The 25,018-nt window shown below is 34.2% G+C and overlaps 1 protein-coding gene across 7 annotated transcripts; it reads left to right on the top strand.

Annotated features, from left to right (window-relative positions):
* Nucleotides 1-680: 680 nt before the first annotated feature.
* Nucleotides 681-23,480, top strand: LOC132707493 (peptide methionine sulfoxide reductase). 7 transcript variants are annotated; one of them, XM_060679367.1, is made up of 6 exons: nt 681-809; nt 14,528-14,717; nt 16,701-16,742; nt 19,037-19,157; nt 19,249-19,385; nt 23,126-23,480. In XM_060679367.1, the coding sequence occupies exons 2-6, from the start codon at nt 14,554-14,556 to the stop codon at nt 23,358-23,360; spliced, it is 699 nt and encodes a 232-aa protein (XP_060535350.1). In that variant the 5' UTR covers nt 681-809; nt 14,528-14,553; the 3' UTR covers nt 23,361-23,480. The 7 variants fall into 7 exon arrangements, with proteins under 7 accessions (XP_060535350.1, XP_060535357.1, XP_060535353.1 ...); XM_060679370.1 differs by lacking the exon at nt 681-809 and adding an exon at nt 4,221-4,273; XM_060679372.1 differs by lacking the exon at nt 681-809 and adding an exon at nt 7,018-7,135.
* Nucleotides 23,481-25,018: the final 1,538 nt, after the last annotated feature.

Here is a 25,018-nt window from a genome sequence, read left to right as displayed (position 1 = left end):
AGGATTTTTGTATGTTGCTAGGTTAAATAATAATAATAAATTAATTCAATTCAGTTACAATCAAGTTAAATCCATTGACAACTGACTACGACGAAAGCCAGAAGATTTGTAAATTCCTTTTTTTTGTCTTGCATCTCGCCTTCTTTTACCTTAAATACTACTACAACAAATAATATAGCAAACACTCGGTACAATAGCCCTTAGACTCCCATAATGACAAATGAATCAATATTTCATTTGTTAAGCATGCTAACATAATATTATAAATACCTATAGATAACCTATACCTATATAATTATACGTGCTCGTCTGCGTCGAGTGTCACGAAGTCCCATTGAAAAATGGGAAGGAAGAAGGTCTGTTCTGATCTTGTGATTAGTTTACAAGCGACCTCTGCTGCACACTTGATTAACCCCTTTGACGTTCTTATGGTCATCAAGGTTCACTTGATTTCCAGACAGATCAAACTTGTCTCTGATGTCCCCTGCCCCGGGAGCAGTTACTGTTACTACTAAGTTGCTAGGTTTCGAAATCTTAACCCAGCGCCATCTTCTTGCCGAAAGCTAGCCGCAATGCTATTATGCTATTGATAAAACACTGCCTGAGAAATAATTCGCTTACCAAACAACGTCCCATTAAATTCAATGCCGTCAAGTTTAATATCAGCTGATTTATTTTCGTCAGAGTAACTATATTGTCCCACATGTTGACGTTAATACCGCGTGAAGTTTAATTTTACAATTTGGCACTCTCGCGCGTGCCGTGAAACCGAACACTCGTTGAGTGCCCGAAACTGTTGCCATAGCAGGGTAAGTTGCGTTTAAATGTTTGCGCGATCACAAAATGTGTAAGTATAATTAATTAATGGAGGGTAGTCGACGCCTGCGAATCGAGTACATGCACTTTGCAACTTGCAACCATCCAAAACTAGACCTTTTGAGTTTTAACTGTCAATTAGCAATATTAAGCTACTACTTTGTAAAAGCTATTGACATTTGGTTGGTATATGGGATTTGGCTGTAGGAAAATAAAAAAGGCTATAGCGGCTGATCTAAATTTTCATTTCATTCATTTTCAACAAGATGACGGGATGACAACCATTTTCAACAATAAATGGACCTATTCCTTGGGCTCCTAGGTTACCAGATATTTCTATGCTTGATTTGAACATGTGGGGTTATTTAAAAGACGAATTTATAAGGAATCAAAACGTTGATGTTTAAAGCAAAAATAAGCCAGGTAGATAACAATACTAAATGCAATTCGCTCAATAAAAAAAGTGTTCAAAAATGTATTGAAGTACGAGGGGGTAAATGGGGGTTTATTTCGCAACGCTTAGTCTAGAAGAAAAATGTGTTCATAATTCGTTTATTTTCAATTTTAGGCTAATATTGCATATGACCTATTTTGTTCTGTTGGTGATTTGCGAACGTTAGAGTAAAAAATATACAGTTTCAGTGAAGCTCTGAAGAAGCCAACAGGATGATTGGCGAAACGTCAGCAATTTCGACTAAGCAAAAAGGAGGAATCCAGAAGTTTTGTAAAAAGCATTACAGTAGCCTGTGGAAGTTTCTTTGAAAAATTAAATTAATTTGTTAAATAATTTTAACAGCTTTTTTCTTATATTGTGAATTGATGGATTTTTTGCGTTATACAGTTCAAAACAGTTCAAATTTTTATATAATTTATTTAATTATTTTTGTAGAAAATTAGGAACTCTAATACAATCAATTAAAATCTGATTATTCGCACATTAAGCATTTAACACGGTGACCATTAAATTCGCAAAAAAATTGCAAACTGCAAAAACTTCAATCTGCAATTATAGAAATATCTTATCTGATTTATGATCTTGTCTAGAGATTAGTTTGAGTACAGAAGTGTACAAACCACACGAGGCCAGCGCCAGTTGTTAATTACATATGAAAAACACCAGTAAGATAAAGATGCTCGAAAATGTGCTCAAATTTCCGACGTGGTTCGAATCCATGGGAAACGAAACTGACCTGGTAAAGTGACGCTTCCCGCACGCTAGCTCGGTGGGTAATTAGGCATTTCACATACGGGAGTAGAAAAATAGTATATTATGCAACAAGTGCGGTAAACGGCATTCGACTCTTGAGCGATTTAAAAAGTTTACCGAACGTGTTGCATACTATACTTTTTCTACATGACCGTCAGAATTGACAAAAGTCAAAATTCAAGTCCTGGGAAATATCTCCGAAAATATCCGATCGCTCCCGAAGCCTTGCTGTAAAATCTCGGCAATACCCGAAGGGGTTCGAATCCGTGGGAAACGAAATTGACGTGGTAAAGTGACGCTTCTTGGGCTATAGATCGGTGTGTAATTAAGCGTTTTACAGACGGGAGCAGAAAAAATTATTTACTTTCGGTGATTTATATATCGAGTGGTGGAATATAGGAAATTGTATAACTCAACTTCTCTGGTAAAAGCAACGTAAACTAATAAAAAAATGCTAAAACGGGACCATATTGAAACAATATGTTACCGAAGCAATGTGTTAATGTTTTTTGTTTTGTTTTAATTTTGACAGTATTCAGCACTTGGTAATAAATTGTTTGTCAATCTGAATTTAAACAAAAAGTATAATTTTATACATGCAAAAAAGCGACGACAGATCACAATGAATCACAATGAAAAATGGCAATGTCGACTTTGTAAATGACCAACCTATCAAAACGACCAACTCGAGTGAATCACCGTACATAGATGAAATGAATAAAAACAATCAACAATCAACAATAAATACAGATCCACTAATTTTTTAACATTGTCCATCATCGTTAGGAGTCCACATTAAACTCGTTTTATAATAATATGACCGACCATAAACCACAAATAAGTATGGAAGTATTTAAAAAAAAATAAAAAATCGCCTTTGCAAGGGTATAAGCAAAAATCATTTCTCGAAAACTAATCGCTATTATTTGTACAAATTTTTATATTTATCATAGTTTGCCGTGACTTTGAAGTTTAGCGATACGTGAAAGTTTCGATCGATTTTGCGAAAGTTCCATAGTGGTCCGCAGGAGCACGATAGAGAAACAATGCGTCCCTTTTTTGACAAGAAACCGCAAAGCGGCTTTTTTTTGAAATACAAAGCTATGAGTAGCACCATATATAAGCTTTCTTTTGTTGACAGGAAAAAAATTATGTGAGGCATAAAAATATCCCACTTTAAGCAATAACTACAAGACTCTCTCTCTACTAAAGAAATTGCTCTTGCCAAAAAGAGGCATGTAGTACTTTTATTAGTAATTCCGAAATAAATATGAAATAAACATTTGTTATTCAAAAACTAAACACTCTAACATTTATTGCGAGCATCCACTTTACCAGGGTGGCTGAAAATATTATTGATCTACCCTTCTTACGTACTCCTTTGAAGTTAACATTACAATACACTCAGGAGACTTATGCTTTGTTGCGAGAACGAGGGATTTCCTGCTTGCAAAGGTAGTGTCAGATATCGTTAATGTTAAATATTAAAATGTTAAAACATAATGAGAGTCACGCCTTGATGTTTTCGATCCCCTACAAAAAAAAGCCAAATTGTTTTCTAATGAGGTTCCTGCGCAGGTGATTTAGGTGCGGGCTTAACAAATTTACATTTCTCAAGTACATGTCAGCATTAATGAATTTTGATTTTTAATAATAAGCGTTGTTAAACAGAAAGAAACCTTTCTACGTTCTCAATTAGTAATCTCTCTTGAGCGATTTTTTGCACCGTTGACCCACCCTAGAACGTTACACCAACTAAGAAGTTTACGGTTCAGTGGCTTACCTTATCTTGGCAAAATAACTTTAAATTAAAATAAAATAATAAATTAGAAACGAAAGTCAATAAATTTAATAATAATATTGAATACAGGTGACACAAATTCCAAGTTTTTTGTAACCGAAAAGCAACTTCTTTCTACATGAAAGTAAGATAATAATTTCAAATTTTATTTATTTATTATTTTACTCCGGGTATGGTTATTTTCGAGCCATTCATTTGGAGATCTTTCTTGACACACGTTTAAATCAGCAAAAAATCATTTCGACGTTAAGGAAACGCTTTGCTCGTTACGCCACTGGTATGTAGACGCAAAAGTAGATCAAGTTCAACATCTTGCGATCTCTTTCGGACTTTACGAATCAATCAATCGGCCAGTTTCACCAATTTTATAATTGCTGATGATTTAGTATCGAAGTACCCGTGCTGGTGTGTGCTCCAACAGGGTCCCTGAAACATTTGTTAGTACGAAGGTGAGCAAATTGACGTGTATATCGGAACTTATCACAGACAGGACAGAAACCAAAATCAGAGGATTAGAAAATCTCTTTTAATTTTGAGTGGATTTTTAAGAAAAAATACACGTATTCAGATACGAAATAATCGTCTTCATAGAAATACAAAACTTTATACAGCCAAAGGTTATTTGCAAAAATTAATATTTTTAAAAAATTACCCCTTATAATTTGGAAACGATACCAGATAACAGATAATAATTATTATAGTTTTCAAAGATATATCCTCAACAATTTTTTAATGTGTTAATAACACGAAGATCCATTAGCACCTACAAATAGTATGGTTTGAAGGGTGTGGGATACAATAATACCCAGGGGATTTTTGTAAATATACCAAGATAGTTATGGCGCAATGCTACCTTTAAAAATAAGCAGCCTAAGATGCAAAATGGAAAATCAATTACAACATATACTATAATAATCGGGTTTTCAAAATACGATTCAAAAAATAATAATATACATTGACACTAGCCAATATTTGATAATTTTCTGATTAAAATTTCTATCTATCTATTTCTAAATTGCTATCAAACGCTTTCCAAATATCGTAAAGTATCAGAGGCACACGGTCGCCATTTTCCAGAACATTAACGATCTCTGACACTACCTTTCCAAGCAGGAAATCCCTTGTTCTCGCAACAAAGAATAAGTTTCCCGAGTGTATTGTAATGTTAACTTCAAAGGCAAAGGTAAAGTGGATGCCCGCAATCAATGTTAGAGTATTTAGTTTTTGAATAACAATTGTTTATTTCATAATTAAATAATCTCCAAGAATCTCGCGATTTATTTTCGGAATTACTAATAAAAGTACTACATGCCTGTTTTTGGCAAGAGCAATTTCTTTAGTAGAGAGAGAGTCTTGTAGTTATTGCTAAAAGTGGAATATTTTTATGCCTCACATAATTTTTTTCCTGCTGACAAAAGAAAGCTTATATATAGTGCTACTCATAGCTTTGTACTTCAAAAAGAAGCCGCTTTGCGGTTTCTTGTCAAAAAAGGGACGCATTGTTTTTCTAACGTGCTCCTGCGGACCACTATGGAATTTTCGCAAAATCGATGTCATTATATCATGCATACGCCTTTCACGTATCGCTAAACTTCAAAGTCGCGGCAAACTATGATAAATATAAAATTTTGTACAAATAATCGCGATTTTCAATGATATTGACACTGACACTCTCTCTCGACATAATTCACGATACTGCTTAAACCAAATTATCTTATGTTTTCTAGTTTTTCATTTACGGCTAACAATTTAACCAACGAAAACGGCAATTTTCAGAGACTTTTTGATTTTTTGCCCATAATCGACACACCCTATACATAATCGAACCAAAAATTGGATCTGCCATGTTTCCTGGTCCAGTAATTTTACCGATCGAATAAATTGTTTTTGAAAAAATATTTTTTTTCTGAAACCAATAATCAATAACGTCATGGCGTCTTGACTGAACGCGAGGAATACTGATTTTCATATGACGCCGTTTGAACCGATGAGCCATATTTATTTCTATTTTTGATTTGCGTTTAATAATTTACTCTGGAAAAGAACAATTTTCTGGGTCTTTTACATTTTTGTCTACAATTTGAAAACCCTGTATATAATGGCGTCTGCTGGTTATGGAAAAAAGCATGTTTTTCTGGAAGTCAAAATAAACAAAAAAAAATACTTTTTTTAAATACTTGGTGAAATTTGATTGCACCCAATTTCCACTGTTTAAATGCGGACATAGACTTTCACTTCTCTGCTAAATTTGAAGTCCATATCTGCAAATTTAGAACACTTAACAAATTTGTCATATAGCACGAAATATAGGGAACACCATTTACAATATGACACATATCGTCCTGTAAAAGATACCAATTTTCACTATTAGGGGGCTCCATATTTCAGGTTTTTTGAATATGCGGCGCACCCTCTACATTGTTGACAAATTATCAAAAATAAAAGTTTACGGAGCCAAATTTTGTGCGTCTTTTAGTTCAAGAATTTTTTCAATTGCATAAACTGTTTTCGAGATACGATTTCTTCTTAGACCCTTGCAAAGGCGATTTTTTATTTTTTTAAAATACTTAAATACTTATTTGTGGTTTATGGTAATATTATTATAAAACAAGTTTAATAAACTCTATTTTAGTCACGAGTTTGATTTGGCCCGAATAGAGCGGGTGCCTGATAAACGATTTACTGGGTATTTTGGAGTTGGAATAAAAAAATGTTTCTGGAAGTAAGTAAGAAATATTGAAACGTAATGAAAAAACAACAACGAAAGAAACCATTTAATAAAACAAGTTTAATAAACTCGATTTTAGTCACCATTTTGATTTGGCCCGAATAGAGCGGGTGGACTTGGAGTTGGAATAAAAAAAAATGTGCCTAATAAACCATTTACTGGGTATTTTGGAGTTGGAATAAGAAAAAAATGTTTCTGGAACTAATTAAGAAATATTTAAACGTAATGAAAAACAACAACGAAGATTTCCATCTTTTGCTTTAAAACTTTGATGTTAATTTTCTATAACTTAAGTACCGTCGATAAAATAAATTCCGGTCGAAAATCCGGCTTGTCGCGCGTGGTTTGTTAACGTCAACCTTAACCTTGAACGTGACCTTCAGCAGTGCCCCAATCCCATCGCTTCTTTGCTTCTGGGGGTCACTGACACACGCGCGTACGCGACTGGGACACTGCTTGTTCCGGTTCGTTATTTAGAAGTCTGTCAGTCTGGGAGGCGACTGTAACGTGGTGAAAAAAACAGTTAGCAAGTACATATGACGACAAATTGTGACTGTGCAATTGGAAACGTGCTCTCCTACGCGTAGGTAGTGATAAAACGTGGCTGTGCGTATTTGGTCGTCCCGGACTTTCTCCGCAATTGTGGGGTACGACGATTCGCCACCGTGCTCGTCGGATAATGTCAAAAAATCGTCCCCACACGCGGTCGGAATTGTGCTTGTTCGACCGTGGTTTTTCTAAAATTTGCAGTATTAAAATACGCATCGGTGATGAACTTCGTAGTTAAAAGTTTAGCAGTATTAATCGCGATCCTAAGTGCACTTGTGGGTGTGTATTATGGTAACGGCCGATCTTTGTCGTCGCTACCGACCGACTTGAGATCCATTACGGGATAGATTGCCGAGACCGTTTTCCAAAATGGTAATTTTTAAAGGTGTTGCTAATCCCAAATCATTACAATTTTGCAAAGGTCAGACGATAATTCAGTATACCTAATATAATTTTTAACATATCAGGATCCCATTTAACAATAAATATTATAATTAAGAATGTCAAGATTATATCACACGTTTCGGAAGTATTATTATACCGCATTAGTAGAACGTACGAGAACGCTTAAATATCTCCAAAATCGCCAAAGCTGGAACCATGGAATTCAATGCCCGGGGGTTTTGGGACACGCAGGATTCAAAAGCGCTAACCGCAATGTTGTCAATTTTTGTTGGAATGAATTGCACGAATTTATTGATATATTTTAATGGCTGAGCAATATATAATAATATATATATATATATATATATATATATATATATATATATATATATATATATATATATATAAATAGCAATTTTGGAAAACAGCGACTAACCAAAACTTGTTTTAAAGAAGCATATAAAAATATAAAAACGAAAAAACTAACATTACAACAGCACTTACTCTAATTTTGTCATAAAAGAGACCAAGACAGCGGTTGAATACTTTCAAGTTTCGAGTTAAGGAAAAAAAATAACCATAGTTGGCGTACTGAAGTTGGTATACTGTAGTTATCTGTCAGAAGAATTATCTCCAGTGCTATATTTTTGCATAATATTATTAATAGTAGGATTGACTGTCCGTTACTGTTGGAAAAATTATCCTTCAATGCCAGAGTCGTTATAACAAGAACTCCTTCATTATTTTACGTGCCTAGATTTAATACAAACTTAGGTAACAATTCCCCAATATCTTTTACATACACATTACAATAATCACTTAATTCGTTTCGAAATCAGGCAATTAGGGTTTTTCTATAAATTTATTTTAATTTTTGATTTGTTTTCCTTATTTTTTCACATTTGTTTTTTGTAATTCACGCACTTAATATACAGTGTTAGTTTTGGTTTAGTTTGGTAAGTTTGATTGTTATTATTTTTTTTTATCTTCTGCTTATCGTAGATATAGGTAGGTACTTACTTATAAGTTTTACTTTGTTAATTAAATAATGGTATAATTGTTAGTGTGTCCCTGTAAATTGTGAAGTTAGTTCTTCATGTTAGGGCACCTTTGTAATAAATAAATAAATAAAATAAATAAATAAACATGGGATAGTTTTGACTGGATGAGAGTGTAAATATCGGAGTGGGTTCTTCTAATTTCCAGATCATCTATTATAAAATGCTCGCATACCAGATCATAATCTGATGAAGCCAAAAGTTAAATACAAAAGTTAATTGGTGTATTGCAAGCTAATTTGTTTTAATTTTGTATATACAATTTCTCGTGGGCGAGTATCAACTTTCTAATTTTAACTGAAACTCCTGGAATATTACTTTATTTTTGAATTCTGTATAAAATTCTAGACATATTTTGTATATAATGTCCTTTACCTAAGTCTAACTGTTTTTGATATTTTTATTTGTTTATGAGAAAAATGACTTTCGCAAGACGTGAAATATCTGTCAATTTCTTCAATGCATTTATTGTTTGACTTGAGTAAGTTGAAGACAAATGACTCCAATAACCAATTTCATAAGAAATGTCGATACATATTAATACAGGTTGCGCGAAAAACAAGATTAAAAATGAAATAAAAAAAATTGCGAAAAACTTTTTTTTTTTAACGGAAACTACTTATTTTCATAATCTTGTCATATTTAGCATTAAAAATTAAGGCAATTTTATATAAGGTTGTATATGCCTAATATTTTTACTTTTTGAAATATTTCCATTAAACATATCTCTATTACAAATAATTTGCTTTTGAATAATAATTTCAGTTAGTGTAAGGTGGCTATGACGGCGTTTGACCAAAACAAGTGGTAAAGTGCTGCCACTATGATTTACCATTTCATAGTTGCCCATAATCTTGCTGATGTGCTTATGAAAAAATTAATAAGTTGGCGGCTTGTGTTTGTAAACTAAATCTTTAAGTGTGCATTTTAATAGGCGCTAATTTATTGACTTGCGTGATAAGGAGCGCCATCCTGCTGCCAAATTAAGTTTCGTTGTTCCCTTTCGGGAACAATGAGATGAATAATATTTAAAAGCGTTGTCAATTTAAATTCTGTTCAAAAAATACTGGACCTTTTAGTCTCAACATCCAAATGGTGCACCATACTTTGTTCCATATATTCTAAAGTGTTTGTAAATCCTGTGGAAGATCTTTTTTCCTGGGCTTGACTGAAATTCAGTTTCAGTGAAGCTCTGAAGAAGACAACAGACAATAGTTCGACTCAACAAAAACCGATGCCTGAGGAATGCGTTTCTTTGAAAATAAGAAACGCACATAGTGTGTTAGAACAACTCCTACAAATTCTTGTAGAAAAATTGAGGATGGTGTTGGTGTTCCAAAATCAACCATTCAAGAAATTTTAAAAAGGCACAATTTTAAACCATATAAATTCAAGAGGGACAAATAGCGAAAACTAGAATTTCTATAGGAAAATGATCTTGCCTGATGAATTAAGCTTATTATAGCAGTGCAGGCATTTTAAACAAGAAAATTTTGTATATACGGAGGTAACATCACAGTGAAGAGATATCTGCCAATACTTTACAATTTCTTTTTACAAAAATCAGCAATGGAAGAAGGGTTGAAGCATTAGACAAAACACAAAAATTTTGCCAATGTTGGTCAACAGATCATCTTTTATATTCTTCAGTCTTTAGCAAAAAAATGGCAAGAGACACTTACAAATTCTAAAAAGTTTGCATTTTTCAAACAACGAGAATGCTAAAACTGGTAATAGATTGCATAAAGTAAGACACGTGGAACAAATAAAGCAAAAAAAACAAAATGGTTGTACTGAATGAGTGATTAACTATTATAATCAAATGGGAGCAGTAGACCTTTCGGATATGATGATGAGCAGCGTTGATCGTATGCGGAAGACCATAAAATGGTACAAGAAATTATTCTTTCATAGAATGGGTATCTGTGAATGCACATGCCATGTTTTTGATGAAACAGGTTGGCCCAGTGTCGCTTGCTAAGTTTCAACAAAATCTTCTGCATGGTATTTTCAAAAGGTTTCTATCAATTTTATTGGCTATTATTGCTGATTTCTTTTTCAAGTTCTTCTGTTTAGTGACGTTAATTTTTGTTGTTGCCACTGCCAACAAGCCCACTTTCGTTTCTGAAATTGCTGATATAGCTAGACTATAGAGCAAACATTTCTCCACATTAGTTTCCTCAACTGAAAAGACAAAAACCGCCTCTAGAAGATATGTTGTATGCTCACACAAAACGGAAAAGGAAAAACAAAGAAAGGTTTCCTGATATATGTGTAAGGAATGTGTGTAACTCCATGTTGCCAGATCTACCACACAAAACAAATGCTTTAGGCATTTCTTATAATGAGTTTTATATTTTGATTTAAGAATATTTTTTATAAATTCATTTACATCTTTTAATATTTATCAAAAGTTTGTTGGTTAAAAAAATATGTTTTAAATTAAAATAAAGGTAAATGATTAAAAAAAGTTTTTTTTGTGTTTTTTACAAAGGGCCCCATAAGTACCTATGACCGATATATATGATATTCGTCCACTGGACACGTAAAAAACAGCCGTGCCTGAAAGGGTTAAAAATACTCAATTTTATGTCAAAACATAAAAAAAATCTGAAAAAACTAGCTACTCCATTGGACTCTACGTTAAAAATCCCTATAGACGTATTTTTATGTTTTCGAAAACTTGAATATTAACTAAGGGTGCCGCAAACCGCGAACTTTTTAAAATCATCCTGTAGCCTAATACGGAACAGGATAAGAAAATTCTGTTGTAGTTTTACTGAACCGAGATATCCCGCAACGAAATTTTGGACACATGAACTTCTTCTCAATATCGACCAACATTTATCAAGTTGCGGAGAATAGGATTTTCGATTTAATGAACAATCTGTCTTGTCACATTTTATGATTCATATCTTGTTCAGTTTTCGCAGGTTTCAATTAAAATCAACAAGAAGTTTGAAATCATTGATTCCGAATGTATGCTTCGCGAATATTTGAAAAAAGTAGATAAAAAAGATACCAAAATGAAAGTCGCCCAGTATTTTTTACTTTTTACGATATTGTTGGTAGAATTGAAATTTGAAACGCGTACAACAGTTAACAGAAATTTACCTACAGATACAATTAACAATTTGGGTATCAGAATTTGTTATTAATTTTACGCGACCGATCTATAGTCAACATATTATATTTCTGCTAAAAAACAAGCTAGATTTTCAAGATATTCCAAATGTCAATATCCAATATCTTGAATGCTCTCATGGCTATTAATAACCTTTTATCTTAAGTTACGTTACTCGCCACGTGTCTTAATTTGTGGTAAAATCATTATTCAATATGGAATAATAACTAATCGTTGGTAAACAAACACGTTGTCGGTGGCGCAAAATCTCTCAAACAACAAATTCCAACCTTAATAAAACTGAAAACCAAATTCTTAACTGGAAAACTAGACAATATTTTTTAATTTATTCGGACGACCTTTTCGATGAAAGGATTTAATAGATAATTATACCATCCACCACCCAGGAAGTGATTTATTTACTTTTATTATGTATTATTAGGAAGGTTACAACGCAATGACAAATGCGGTTGAAAGAAAATAATATTCAACAATTTAGAGTCGAATCTGATGCAATTCTAATCAATCTCGAAGGCGGTCTTTTGTTTGATTGAATAAATCTGGCTAAAAATATATACTGCCCAACTATATAGTTATTAATTATTATTATGTAGGTGTGAGATTAACAAGGGTCTTTCGGAGGTAGTATCATCTTATCTTGATATTATTACTAAAGACAGCAAACCTTATTTAATAAAAGAAATCAAATTCTGAGCATACCATGTCCGTATATGTTAAATGCTAGTATAAAAACTCATTCTTGAGAAACTCAGACTCATATAAATTTAACACTAGAAGTAGGAATGACTTCTTTGTAGATATCAGCAGGTCGTACATTTCATATAAATCGCCAAAAACATTTGACTGGTAATTTTTAGCAACCTACCTGCAGAAATAAAAAATTGTGAATTGGATTTCAGATTTCATTTTAATTGTAAAAATTCTTCTAGTGACAAGTTAATGAATTCTGTTAGTTGGGTTTAATTTAGAGTGGTACGCTGCAAAGTAAGTCAGTGGATAAACCATTGCTTTCTCCAGGAAAAACTTGGTGTTTTTTATATGCATCGTGAATGAAAGTTTTCTTGATCCACAACCACGAGCAACGATATTTTAGCATTTCTTCACAGTAATCTTCCAAATCATCGACATTTATATCCTCACAAACTCCCGTCCTAGCCAAGTCAACCTGTAGATTTACTAGTCGTTTCTTTTTTTAATAGCCATTGACTTTGATATATTTTATCATATATTATTATTATTAACCGGCCGAAACCCATCAAATTGTAACATAGTCTCCTTCAACGGTGTTGGTTTGTACTTCACTGTATTTTATTTGATAACAACAAAATTGAATAGCTGTCATGGGAAGTATAGACTTATTACAGGAATATGGTCCTCTTGTCCGCCAAATTCGCATGTTTTGTGTCATCATCGATATTTTTTGGTTTGGTTTTTCTTAACTTTATTTGAGAAATTTTAGTTGACCTGCCCCCCACCTCCCTCTCCACAATCGTCCATTAATAATGTAAGCAATTCAACCGTTCATTCATTCATTCTTTCATACATTCTAATATAATTTTCTTCTTAACATGCCCTACACGTCGTGCGTTGGCGACTATCTCACTCAACTAGGTTCTACTGATAGCATAGTGATAAAGCTCACCAGTGTTATTTATACCTGTCCGATGTTTTATATTACGCAGCCAGGAAATTCGCTTACTACTCACACCTCTCCTACCCTCGATGTTGTCTTGTAGGGTTAACTGTGGGATTTGTACTTTGCCCCTATAAGTATGTGGCAGCGGAGGCTAATTTTACTTTTTTTAATTATTTCAAAAAGCTCACTCTCTACTCCAGCTTTTCTGAAAACCTTCTCATTGCCAACATTCTCCTTAGTGACCATATTTCGAATGTCTCTAGCCCGATGTTTTTAGAATCCAAGTTTCCATGCCAACAACTAAAATCGACCATTCTATCATGGATCTTAAAAGAAAGAGACTGATTACAGAGGAAGGCTTTGAACCTAATAAATGCTTGTCTTGCCTGTTGCTAAAGTTGCTAAACTGCCACTGCGACAAATACTCTCTCTCTCTCTCTCTCTCTCTCTCTCTCTCTCTCTCTCTCTCTCTCTCTCTCTCACTCCCTCTATTATCCCTCTCCCTCTCTCTCTCCCTGTCCCTCTCTCTCTCTCTCACTCCCTCTATTATCCCTCTCCCTCTCTCTCTCCCTGTCCCTCCCTCTCTCTCTCTCTCCCTCTATTATCCCTCTCCCTCTCCTCGCTCTCCCCTCTCTCTATGCCTTCCCCCCCCTCATCTCTCTCTCTCTCCCTCTATTATCCCTCTCCGTCTCCTCTCTCTCCCCTCTCTCTTTCCCCTCTCTCTATGCCTTTCCTCTTTCTCCTTATCCTCTCTCTCTCCCTCTCCACCCCCTTTCTCTCTCATCCAGTGTTCTAGCTACGTCTGATAGCCTGGACGTTAATTAAAAAACATCTCGAGTGTATTGCTATAAAATATGTGGTTGGGCAGTGTATTGTTAACACTTAATTTGAAGAAGGCATTCGTAATTGTGGCGATTACGGGTTCATATAAATGATAACAAGCGCAATTCGACAATTCAGTCTCGATTGTGCTTTAGACGTGGAAAAACTCCCAGTATATTCGGATTGATCTCGTTTTGTAATACTATTCGTATTTAATAATTTATTTTCGTATTTATTTATTATTCGCCAAGGTAATTTTAGCAACCCAGAGTTTTCCGAGGACACAACCACAAGTGCCTTAGTCCTTTTGTTTCGTTTCGGCTGTCAAAAGAATATTTTGAATAACCAATAAACGGAGCATGAATTTTTTTTCCATTTTAGAAACCGTCAACGAACAAATTAGAAAGATGCCGAGCGTAGCACATGAGGCGACTACGCCTTTCAAGAAGGCGACATTTGGAATGGGCTGTTTTTGGGCAAACGACGCCCTGTTCGGTGCACAGCGAGGGGTCCTGCGTACCAGGGTTGGATATTCGGGAGGTACCACCCCGAACCCGGTATATAAAAACATGTAAGTACCCGTACCAAAAGCAATTTACACTTCACGTTGGTCTCGAGTGTTTAATTGAAACTTTTATCTTCGCGAGGGGTGGGGAGAATTATCTTATTAACTTTCAATCGCCGACGTGACTATCGCCGAAAAAAAGCTTTGTTGTTGTAAATTCGCGGGCTGAAAAAATACGATATTCGTGCAAAAGTTTGGCCATGGATTTTGAGTAGAATGTGCGGACGAGTGACAAAAAAATTCAGCTTATTTCCTGTGACATTGGAAGAAACGATAGAACAATTTCCGTGGAGTACCCTTTCAATGCTCCCTTAAAATATGCTAATTGAAATTCTGCCCATCACTTTCTAACACCTTTTCCCACTTTTCTGGAAAGACTCTGTTGGTTTCTAATTGCGATTCATGAATCCACCCATTTTTCACAATCCTGTCATTTGTCGTTTGTCATATTACGGCCATTTTTCTTATTCCGCATCAATTTTCCACTCAGAAAGTCCCGCTTTTTAGTTTCAGGTACATGCCATATTAATATAATAGGTTTTCTTGTAAAATGTAATATTTTTAATTTAATTTTAAACTAACACCTTTTTTTCAATCAAACTTTCTTTTCCTTTTTTAAATGCTAACGAAATATGTTAGAAGCAACAACCGACCGCCCTTAAAACATAAACGTTCAAGTCTTATTATTATAAAAGAACGTAAAAACGTAACAAGCAAGTAATAATTTGCACAAACTGTTGGTGTTTATATTTTTAAAAACAATGAGTATGAGCTGTCATTACATTACTATATTTCTCATTAACAATCATTAACCAAAATTGTTAGAAAACATTTTTCGTTAAGCAATTAAGCAGTGCTGATCTGAGGATCTGAGGGTAATTGAGATTTGTTTAAAAATTCAATTAATCTAGAATACATCGCCGTTTCAAACAGTTGGACAAAAGACTAATTGGTTGATTGTTATCTATCAATTTTTATTTAATTGAAGCTAATTTAAGCTGCTATAGAAAAACAGGGCGCTCCAATTAATTATTTGTTATATAACAGAAAACTTAAGGTATTTTTGGTATCAGTAATTTAACTAAAGTACGTGGAGTTTGGTCATATCTCTGCTATGTTTGTTATTTAGTTTTACTGAAGTTTCCTGTAACCTAACTGGTAAAATTAAATTGAAATTAGGTATTATGAGATACTTATGAAATAGCTATAAGCTATAGCATACCCACAAAATCTCTCTCAAAGTTGCATTTAAAATAATCTGTATAGTTATAGAAACATTCCTTTATTAAAATATTTTTTGGAGTTGTTGGTATTTAATTATACAATTTAAAACCAATAAAGTTAATGGACTATTGAGTTTTGTTTACACAATGATAGGGAAGCCACGGATCATTTTTATGTCTGTGAATGTCGGAATTAATTACTTTTTTTTATTATGCACATACATTATACACTATTCACTAAGAATCAAGTATTGAATTTCAAGAAAACTAGTCGTACTCGCAAGTCCATCATAATTCATTCTTGGCCACTTTTTGCAGTAACTAGAAAATATATAGGGTGGGTCCAAAAGTCGATGTTGATACCAAGTTTACTTTTTTTAAACTTAACACAATTATTTTCTATTTACTTTTTGACCCACCCTGTATGTGTTATCCAGTACCTGATTTTTAAATGAATTTGTTCCATATTTTAGATGTTCGCTGTATAACATACTATATAACAACAATGTTGCTTAGGTTGTTTTGTATTAACTGTTGTACGTAAGTTGGCAAAAATGTACCCAAGAACTAAAGTGTCGGTAATATAAAAACGTTTATCTTCACTATAGGGATATAAATATGAATACCCGTTGCTGTGAAAAATGGAAATCGTTGAACTCCTTTAAAATTAATTAATATCTGAAAGCTGGATTTGGGGTTCGCTGCGATTTTGATCTTTCACGGCAAAAAGGATTAGCCGAATATTTGCCGAAAATTTTTCTTTTAGCGGAGAACCGTCGCAATCAGTCGCCAAAGACGAAAATCCTAGGTATGCTTTACAATATCACCTATTTTTATCCATGTACTTATCATAAAATGGGTTTCCATTGTAGTCCCACTGATAGCTAATATTTACGTGTACGAACATAATTATGTTGTAATGGCCACTTGGATGAATGGTGGATAAAAATTCACTTGAAAACAGCCCCATTTTCGACACTGAGGAAAAAAGTTATGACTACCAAAAAATGTTTTTTTCCGATAAAAAACACTCAATTTCTTAAATAGAACACCCTGCATTTAGCACTTTTATTGGGTTTGGAATTTGATTCTGTGTCATTCTTCTTACAAAAATTGGCAGTTTAAACGCAACAACTCCTGTATTTTATTTTAAACCTAACTAAAGCTATATAATATCCGATTCTAAGTTTTTCTTAAACATTAATTACTTAAATTCAATAATATAAAATCAACAAGTACTGCAAATTCAATTTCTGCAATAGCATTTCTAACCGCGTCTGTTGCATTAAGTCTTCCGATCTCTTGCCGAATTTTGTTCTGAAGTTCCATAAAAATTGGGGTGTCAAGTCGGGGCCCTTCGCTAGCCAATCCATAGCCCCGTGGAAAACTTTGATTTAAACAATTTCTCACGAGCACCGTGATATGATATGCCGCACTACCTATCTATTTTTTCTTTTTTAAAACGTTGGTGACAACTTAATATTAAATAAAAACTGTTCGTTTCTGTCCATTATTTCTTTTTTTTACATGGATATCTTGGAAAAATTTGAAATTGAAACCATAGTTCATGTTTACAGGGGCTAGAAAACGTTTTGTAATTAGTAATATTAATAGTAATATTTACTTGCATTACTGGTTGATTTTACATTGAATTTAAGTAATTAATGTTTAAAAAATACTTAGTTAAAATAGGGTATTACATTTATCTAATTAGATTTAAAATAAAATACACGATGTGTTTCAGAAAATTGGCTATAACTTCAAAACTACCAATGTTTGTAATAAAATCTATGTGTACGAAATAATTCATAATAAAACCACAAAAATAATTTACTTGATGCTCATTTGTGACTACCCTGTATAATATATTTTCGCCATTAAAGTTAAGCATTAAATATTAACCACTTCCATGGATCCATAATAAAAATTCCCCAAAATGGAAAAGTTCGTTTTTCTAAAAAACTAATCAAAAGTTTTTGTGCTGACAAAAAATACTCAAAATGTTGGTTACTGTCCTGGCAAAACGGAACACCCTGTATACATAAAAATACCATACGTAGGGTCAAATACTTTTTGAATTTATTTTTTTCCTCGGTGTCGTACTTATTGAGATAAGGTATAGAGCATCCTAAATAAATCGCACAGCTATCAAATAAACCCGTAAAACTATATAAATGAGGCAATATTTCAGCTAGGTAATCAACATGAACAAATATTTGTAATGTCGCAATAAAAAATTTGGTATGTGCAGTTAATATGTGGTGTCAACAGTAACAACCTCTCACACTTAAAAATGATAATCCTATTTTACAATATAAAAAAATATTGAAAGAAATAGAAGTTATGTGGAACTTTTTAAAAAATTCCTGAAAGTTTAATCTTTTTGTGTTAAAAAATATACAGAAGCTATACAGAATTTTGATGCTGAGGCTTCTATTGAAGCCTTGGTCACTACTAAAAAGAAAAGACTATTATTTCACGTCTGATCAAGAAAAAAATGTTCTTCTACTCCATTTAGTACTGCTTTAGCGCTCCCGAGACGAAAAACTCTGCAGATATGCTTTTCATAAGCCAAATTCACATCCTTACGCAGCAGATTTCTACCTATTGAAGGCTTACTGTTCTCTGAAAACAAGCAATAACAAAAATCTGTGTAAGTTGATTTTGTTTTAACATAATGGAAGATTCTTACTAATGTTTCTAGACATCCTGGATGGTACAGCTTGACCATTTCCAGGTTCTTTCTTGTAATCATTAAACAATCTTGGCCATTCCAGTCATTCTGAGAATTATCTCAGCTTCTTTTCACTGAAAAGGATGTCGTTGATTTACCTGCCATTTTGCTAATATGGTTATTACTGGATTAACGGCAGTAATACGTCATTAATTTCTTAGGTATATATTGCCCAAATTATATAGTTTTATAGGTTATATTAGAAACACATTTGGTCAAAAGTAACCTTACAAACTGACAAGAAACGACACAGTCACTCTCAAAAGCAGGGCACCAATCTACCTATATGTTATGCAAATTCCATTCTACTATTCGTGTCTCATGTTCAACTTCACTCTGTCAATTTAACATCGCTACCTTACTTTCAGGGGGGACCATACTGAAGTAGTCGAAATCGATTACGACCCAAAAATCATCAGCTTTGAGGATCTGCTAGAGCTATTCTGGAACAATCACGAATACGGGTTCACAACAGTAATTAAGAGACAGGTATTTTGAAATGTGCTAGCCATTAAAATGGCGCGAAACGTACGCTCTACAGCGCAAGGGTGAAATTTATTTATTCAAATTTCATTTACAGTACATGTCCCTAATTTTATACCATGACGAAGAACAAAAAAGAGTATCCGAACTATCGATTAAAATAGAAGCGGGCAAGAGGAATGACAAGGTGTTAACAGAATTGGCCCCTGCAGGACCATTCTACCAGGCGGAAGAGTAAGTAACACAACTTTTAAGCGAATGTAAAAGTGACTGCAAATAATTTGTTTTCATATGTTGGGCTCCTGTCAATTGTTCTTTCCAAATTGTGCAAAACTCTTCTGGGCTTGTTTTACAATGAAATTTTCTTTGAATATACGGCAAAATGTTGGCAATGTTTAAACTAAAAGAATTTCAAAAGAAATTACATAATCAAATGTAAACAGAACTAATTCCAAAGACTACTCGTTTAGGTTGGAGGCACTCAACTGTCAGCACTAGTGATTGGTGTTTTGTTGTAAACTAAACATACGTTGCATCCCAAATCTCAATGCTGCCTAACTCCGTGCGTATTTTTGTGTTCTTCCAGTCATCCGTTTAGACGACATGAAACGCGGCAGTTGTCACTCTTCATTCTGAGGTCTGATTTTGGCTAAGGTACTTCAAATAAGGGCAATGGAAGTTTTATTCCTAGAGGTGTTAACTTAAGCCTAGTGCGACATTGGATAAATTGTTATTACAAGGTGACTTGTATTCTTCGAATCCTCGAACTAAGCTGTTAATGCATTTAGAAACCGCTTATTGAAAACCTTCACATTTATAGAAAGAAAGTCACCGGAATATGACGAACTTCGTCCTCTAAAAGCCCCAAATCCCCATCAATTCAAAATCTCCAAAATGCTACATCAGCACTATTTAAAAATCTTCTGATGATCCTGTTGGATTCTTCAGTCCTTAACTGAATCTGAGGAGAAATCCAGAATATCCAGAATGGTAAATAGTATTACAGTAGCCCCTGGAAATTTCTGTGAAAAATGATACATCAGTACTCAACATAAACACGTGGAAAGGGTGTCGATCTTCGAACTAGTCTTCGCCTAAATTGCGAATATCCTAGGTCGGTTGATGAATCGAAATATCTGTAACTGCTTATATATTGTGTGAAGGGAGCGGAGCTAAAGGACGTGAAGATTGTCTCGGATAACTGACTCCCATATTGGTTGCTTATAGATTACTATAGATTCTCGATTTTTGTGAGTGGTGATAAAGAAGAACAACAGTGGCATGTTGCTTTCGGACTACTTGTCTTTGGAAGGTTGTGGTGAAGTGTATTTTGTGATGGAACATTTAATATCTCTAATATGGCAATTATCATAGGGAAGAGCAGATGTAAGAATCCCTACGAGATCCAAGTTCATAGCTTTTACATGTCTATTTATATGTACAAAGAGAGTATTAACCTTCAGCCGTATTGAGCAATAAAACATCTGTAGTGAGTTTACTTTAGGTCAACATTCGCAAAATAAACCTTCATCAGATTTAAGCACCGATTTGAGTTGACGTTTGATTAAGGTATTCACAATGTGTTTTTCAGTTGAGATTTTTATAAATATTTATAATAGGAAATTTTATATTTGCCGTAAAAGGACCTTTTCGCTTTCCAATTCAATTTTTAATTTTTTACACTGTTTTGCCCATGATGAAATCCCATAAGCATCGAGTTTGATATAGAGAGCGATGACGTGACTAACTATTAACCATCCGCAAAAGCCGTAAATAGAGTATTAGGATATACGGGGAGTGTTCAAAAAGTAAGGTGACTTTCAATCTTCTCTTTTTTGTTATATTGGTACACATGTCCTACCATACAAAGAATTTGCATAAAATTTTGTGCAAAAATACAGTGCTGCAAAACAACTTTAAAAAAAGTGGTATAGGCTGTTCCAAGATGGCCGAGAAGCGACTCTGGACGCCCCAGTACGTCAATAACTCATGAAAGCGTGGAAGAAGTGAGACAAATGGTGTCTAAAAATCGTCGAATCACTATTAGAGATGTAGTTGAAGACGTCGGCATCTCTATCGGCTCGGGCGATGCATTTTTTTTTATATGCTCAAAAAGGTAATAACTGGTGGAAAATCTTGGGTGTATGGTTCCGACTTCGGAACGAAAGCTCAATCGTCCCAATGAAAGTATCAATATAAATATAATATAAATAGCAACAAGACAAAACAACAACTTAGATAACAAGCTTTTTAAATAACCATATAAACCATACAAAAACACAGCAACAGCAAGAAACAGTAAACAAAAAGTATCACACTACACTCAACCACCTGTTTCAATTTTGTCTTAAGTTGTCGAAGACCGCCAGCAAAGGGATGAAGCGAGCAACTGTTAAATAACCTCAAGGTTCGAGTTAAAGGTAGTACTGCCAATAAAGAGCATTACCTTGCTAGAGGCAATACGAAGAAAACCTCCGAGGCGATTCATGGATTTTGCATCACTATAAAGCTCCTGACAAGTTTTTGACCAGACACGAAACTACAGTCATGCCTCGGCCACAATATTCAACGGATATGGTCCTCTGCGACTTTTTCCTGATCTCAGAAACCCATGAAAGGAAGGAAGTTTGGAACGATTGGGGAGATACAGAAAAAATCGCTGGAAGAACTCAATACTATACCAGAAAGTGCTTAACAGAAGTGCATCGAGGATTGGAAATAACTTTGGCACAAGTGTATTATATCTGGAAGGGAACAATATTAATTTTGATTAATAAATAAGTACTTTTTGATAAAACTTAAAAGTTACCTTTGCTAGAGGCAATACCAAGAAAACCTCCGAGACAATTCATGGATTTTGCATCACTATAAAGCAACTGACAAGTTTTTGACCAAAAACAAAACCACAGTCATGCATCGGCTACGATATTCACCGGATATGGCCCCCTGCGACTTTTTCCTGATCCTAGAAACCTGTGAAAGGAAGGAAGTTTGGAACGATTGGGGAGATAAAGAAAAAATCGCTGGAAAAACTCAAGACTATACCAGAAAGTGCTTAACATAAGTGCATCGAGGATTGGAAAAAACGTTGGCACAAGTGTATTATATTTGGAAGGGAGCAATATTAATTTTGTTAAATAAATAAGAACTTTTTGATAAAACTTAAAAGTTACCTTGCTTTTTGAAGAAGAAGAAGAAGACGTGTAGTGTAAAATTAGTTAATAAATAAGATAAAGAATATCGGACATAAAGAATAAACAAAATATAAAAAAATTTAGTTCTTGCATCCCTGTATTTTTTTGTTTAATAATTGTAATAATTGTAAAAGTACATGGTTTAAGATCGAATATGGCCTAAACTAGCCCTTATTACTGCCTCTGTATACCTCTGGAGTTCCTCCATTTCTTCCGATATTCGAAAAAGAATATTTTGATGTTGGTCTATGGGTCCAAATGGTCTTCTATGTTACAAGATATGTCTCCCCGGAGCATAGGTATACATCTATCTGAGGCATATGAATCTGGACTCATCTATAAAGAAGACATGGTGACTCCCTAACAAATTATCACGGTGTTGCCTAATTAACCGCTGACCATTTGCGAGTAGCATGAGAAATATATCGTGTTCTCAAAGAAGATATCTTACAGTTTGAAAGGGAACGTTAACGTTTTGCCCTTTTGAGAGTTCGGCTTATAACCTCCACGCTCTCCATTGGCCGTAAGATATGAAACCACCTTGTACTTTCCTTTAGAGATGCTACTTTGGTGGACATTCAGCAAGTTTGCCAGGTACATTCAAGAAGAGCGACTGCTCTAATGGCCTTTTTAGCAGTTTCATGACGGATTTGGAACTTTACTTTCCACTTTTCAAATTTACTTATTATGATCGACCTAATCCAACGCCCTGCTTCCAAAAGTGTACTTTTACCATTTTTAAATCAACAACAAACGATTGAAACTGAATTTTGCTTTCAGCTACCATCAGAAATATCGGTTACAAAAGCATCAATGGATTTTGGAGGAGTTGGGCATAACACCCGACTTGTTGCAAAAGTCCACCGTCGCCACCAAACTAAACGGGTACATCGCGGGGGTTGGAACCCCGAAAAACTTCGAAGAAGACGTCAAATCGCTAGGCATTCCAGATAAAATCGCCAGTTTCGTGAAGATTCAGCTACTCGAAAATGAAGGGGGAAGCCTTTACTGCTGACGAGCGAACAAAGATTTGTGGCACATAATGGGGATAATCGAATCCGTTAATTTCGATCAACAAAGTCGATTTCGAACAATATGTTGGGCCAAACTTAATATTCCCCCTTCAAGCGGTAATAAATAGTTGAATTATTATATTGTAGTTTTCTTGGACATTGGGAATTGATCGGTCGATCATTGTAAAATTGTAATTAGTATTTTTCCCAACAAAATCATACGAATATGACAAAACAACTTTAATTTTTCAGCCACTGGCTACTGTACCGCAATTTACACATCTTCCGGAAGTGACATGGTTAGTTTCGACTTCTCCTCTTTATCAAAGTCCCCAAAACTCTGAACATTATTTCAGGTATATTAAAATCCAAGAATCCGGAATCAAACCCTCTCATCTTAATTGAAACATGCTTATCTGAAACATTTTTTTGTTGTAACTGACAAATTTATGGACAAATGTCAGGAACAACTATGGGTTCTTTATTATCACCACTCATGGCTAATATTTTTATGAAAGCTTTTAACAAGAAAACCCTCATCACTTTCCAGTTAAAACCAAAACTATGAAAACGCTACGTTGATGATACTTGTTATTTGGCCTCGTGGTCAAGAACCCCTTCGAGATTTTCTTTTAAATTTAACCTCTATTTTCGTGAACATACGTTTTACCATTCTACTAGAAACTAATAATCATCTTAAATTCTTAGATAGTCGGCTACCAACTCTCTTGTCTACAGAGCGGGAAAACCGTCTCTACAATAACTTCCATTACAACATACATTTCACCACAACCTCTCAAAGAAACCCCATACTTGCCACTGTGGTCGTTCCTTAAATCGAATACATTAAATTCCAACTAACCAAAAGTCTCTCAACATCAGTACCACTAATATACAGCATTCTATGCATATGCACCGCGAAATAGATTGGAGAAACAAATAAACTATTCAGCAGCAAATACCAGAATCCATAGAAGTCTCTAAACAATCAATCTTCACCGCTACTCAGGTTTCATCTTTCACCAATGTGGGAATCAGTCAACCGAAACAATGTGCATGTCGCTTCTTTAGCTCCTCAAACAGCATACAGTGTCCTATTAGACGTTTAAGGAGAACGGCTTACTGTATAAACCTGACATGTATATTATCAAATGTTTAGATTCAGCAAAATATTATGCAACTTTTTTGTTTGACATGTACCATACGTATCTTTAACATTTTCGGAGATAAAGATAAAAACTACTTTTAAGAAATTTAACAACAAAAAAAACGAAATAAAATAATACTTTTTTCGCAAACCGTACAGCTAAACAATTGACTTTTTGATTGATAAGGCCCAAAATAACGGACATGTAAAAGTTGCAGTTATTTGAGAAAGTAAGATCGCACATAATTATGCAAACGTTGTATCTTAGAAAGATAGGTTTACGAATGAATACAAATTTTAGCACGGATCAGCACAAAGTGAATGTAGCATGTTGAAAGGTAATATAATAATATAAAGACCATTACAAGTTTACATTATAAATATGGTGTTCTATGTCGCATTACGTCCTAGACAATATTTTTGCACCCTGCATTTAAAAATAGGAGTAACAAAAAATATCGATATCAAGAAAGCAGTTATAAGAATTAAATATATTTTGTAATCTAGTGATCG

Source organism: Cylas formicarius, unplaced genomic scaffold, assembly GCF_029955315.1.
Source record: "Cylas formicarius isolate icCylForm1 unplaced genomic scaffold, icCylForm1.1 PGA_scaffold_9__14_contigs__length_23061073, whole genome shotgun sequence".
In the NCBI taxonomy this organism is placed as follows: domain Eukaryota; kingdom Metazoa; phylum Arthropoda; class Insecta; order Coleoptera; family Brentidae; genus Cylas; species Cylas formicarius.
Note: the sequence above shows the minus strand (reverse complement) of the source record. Positions and strands in the feature narration are given on the sequence as shown.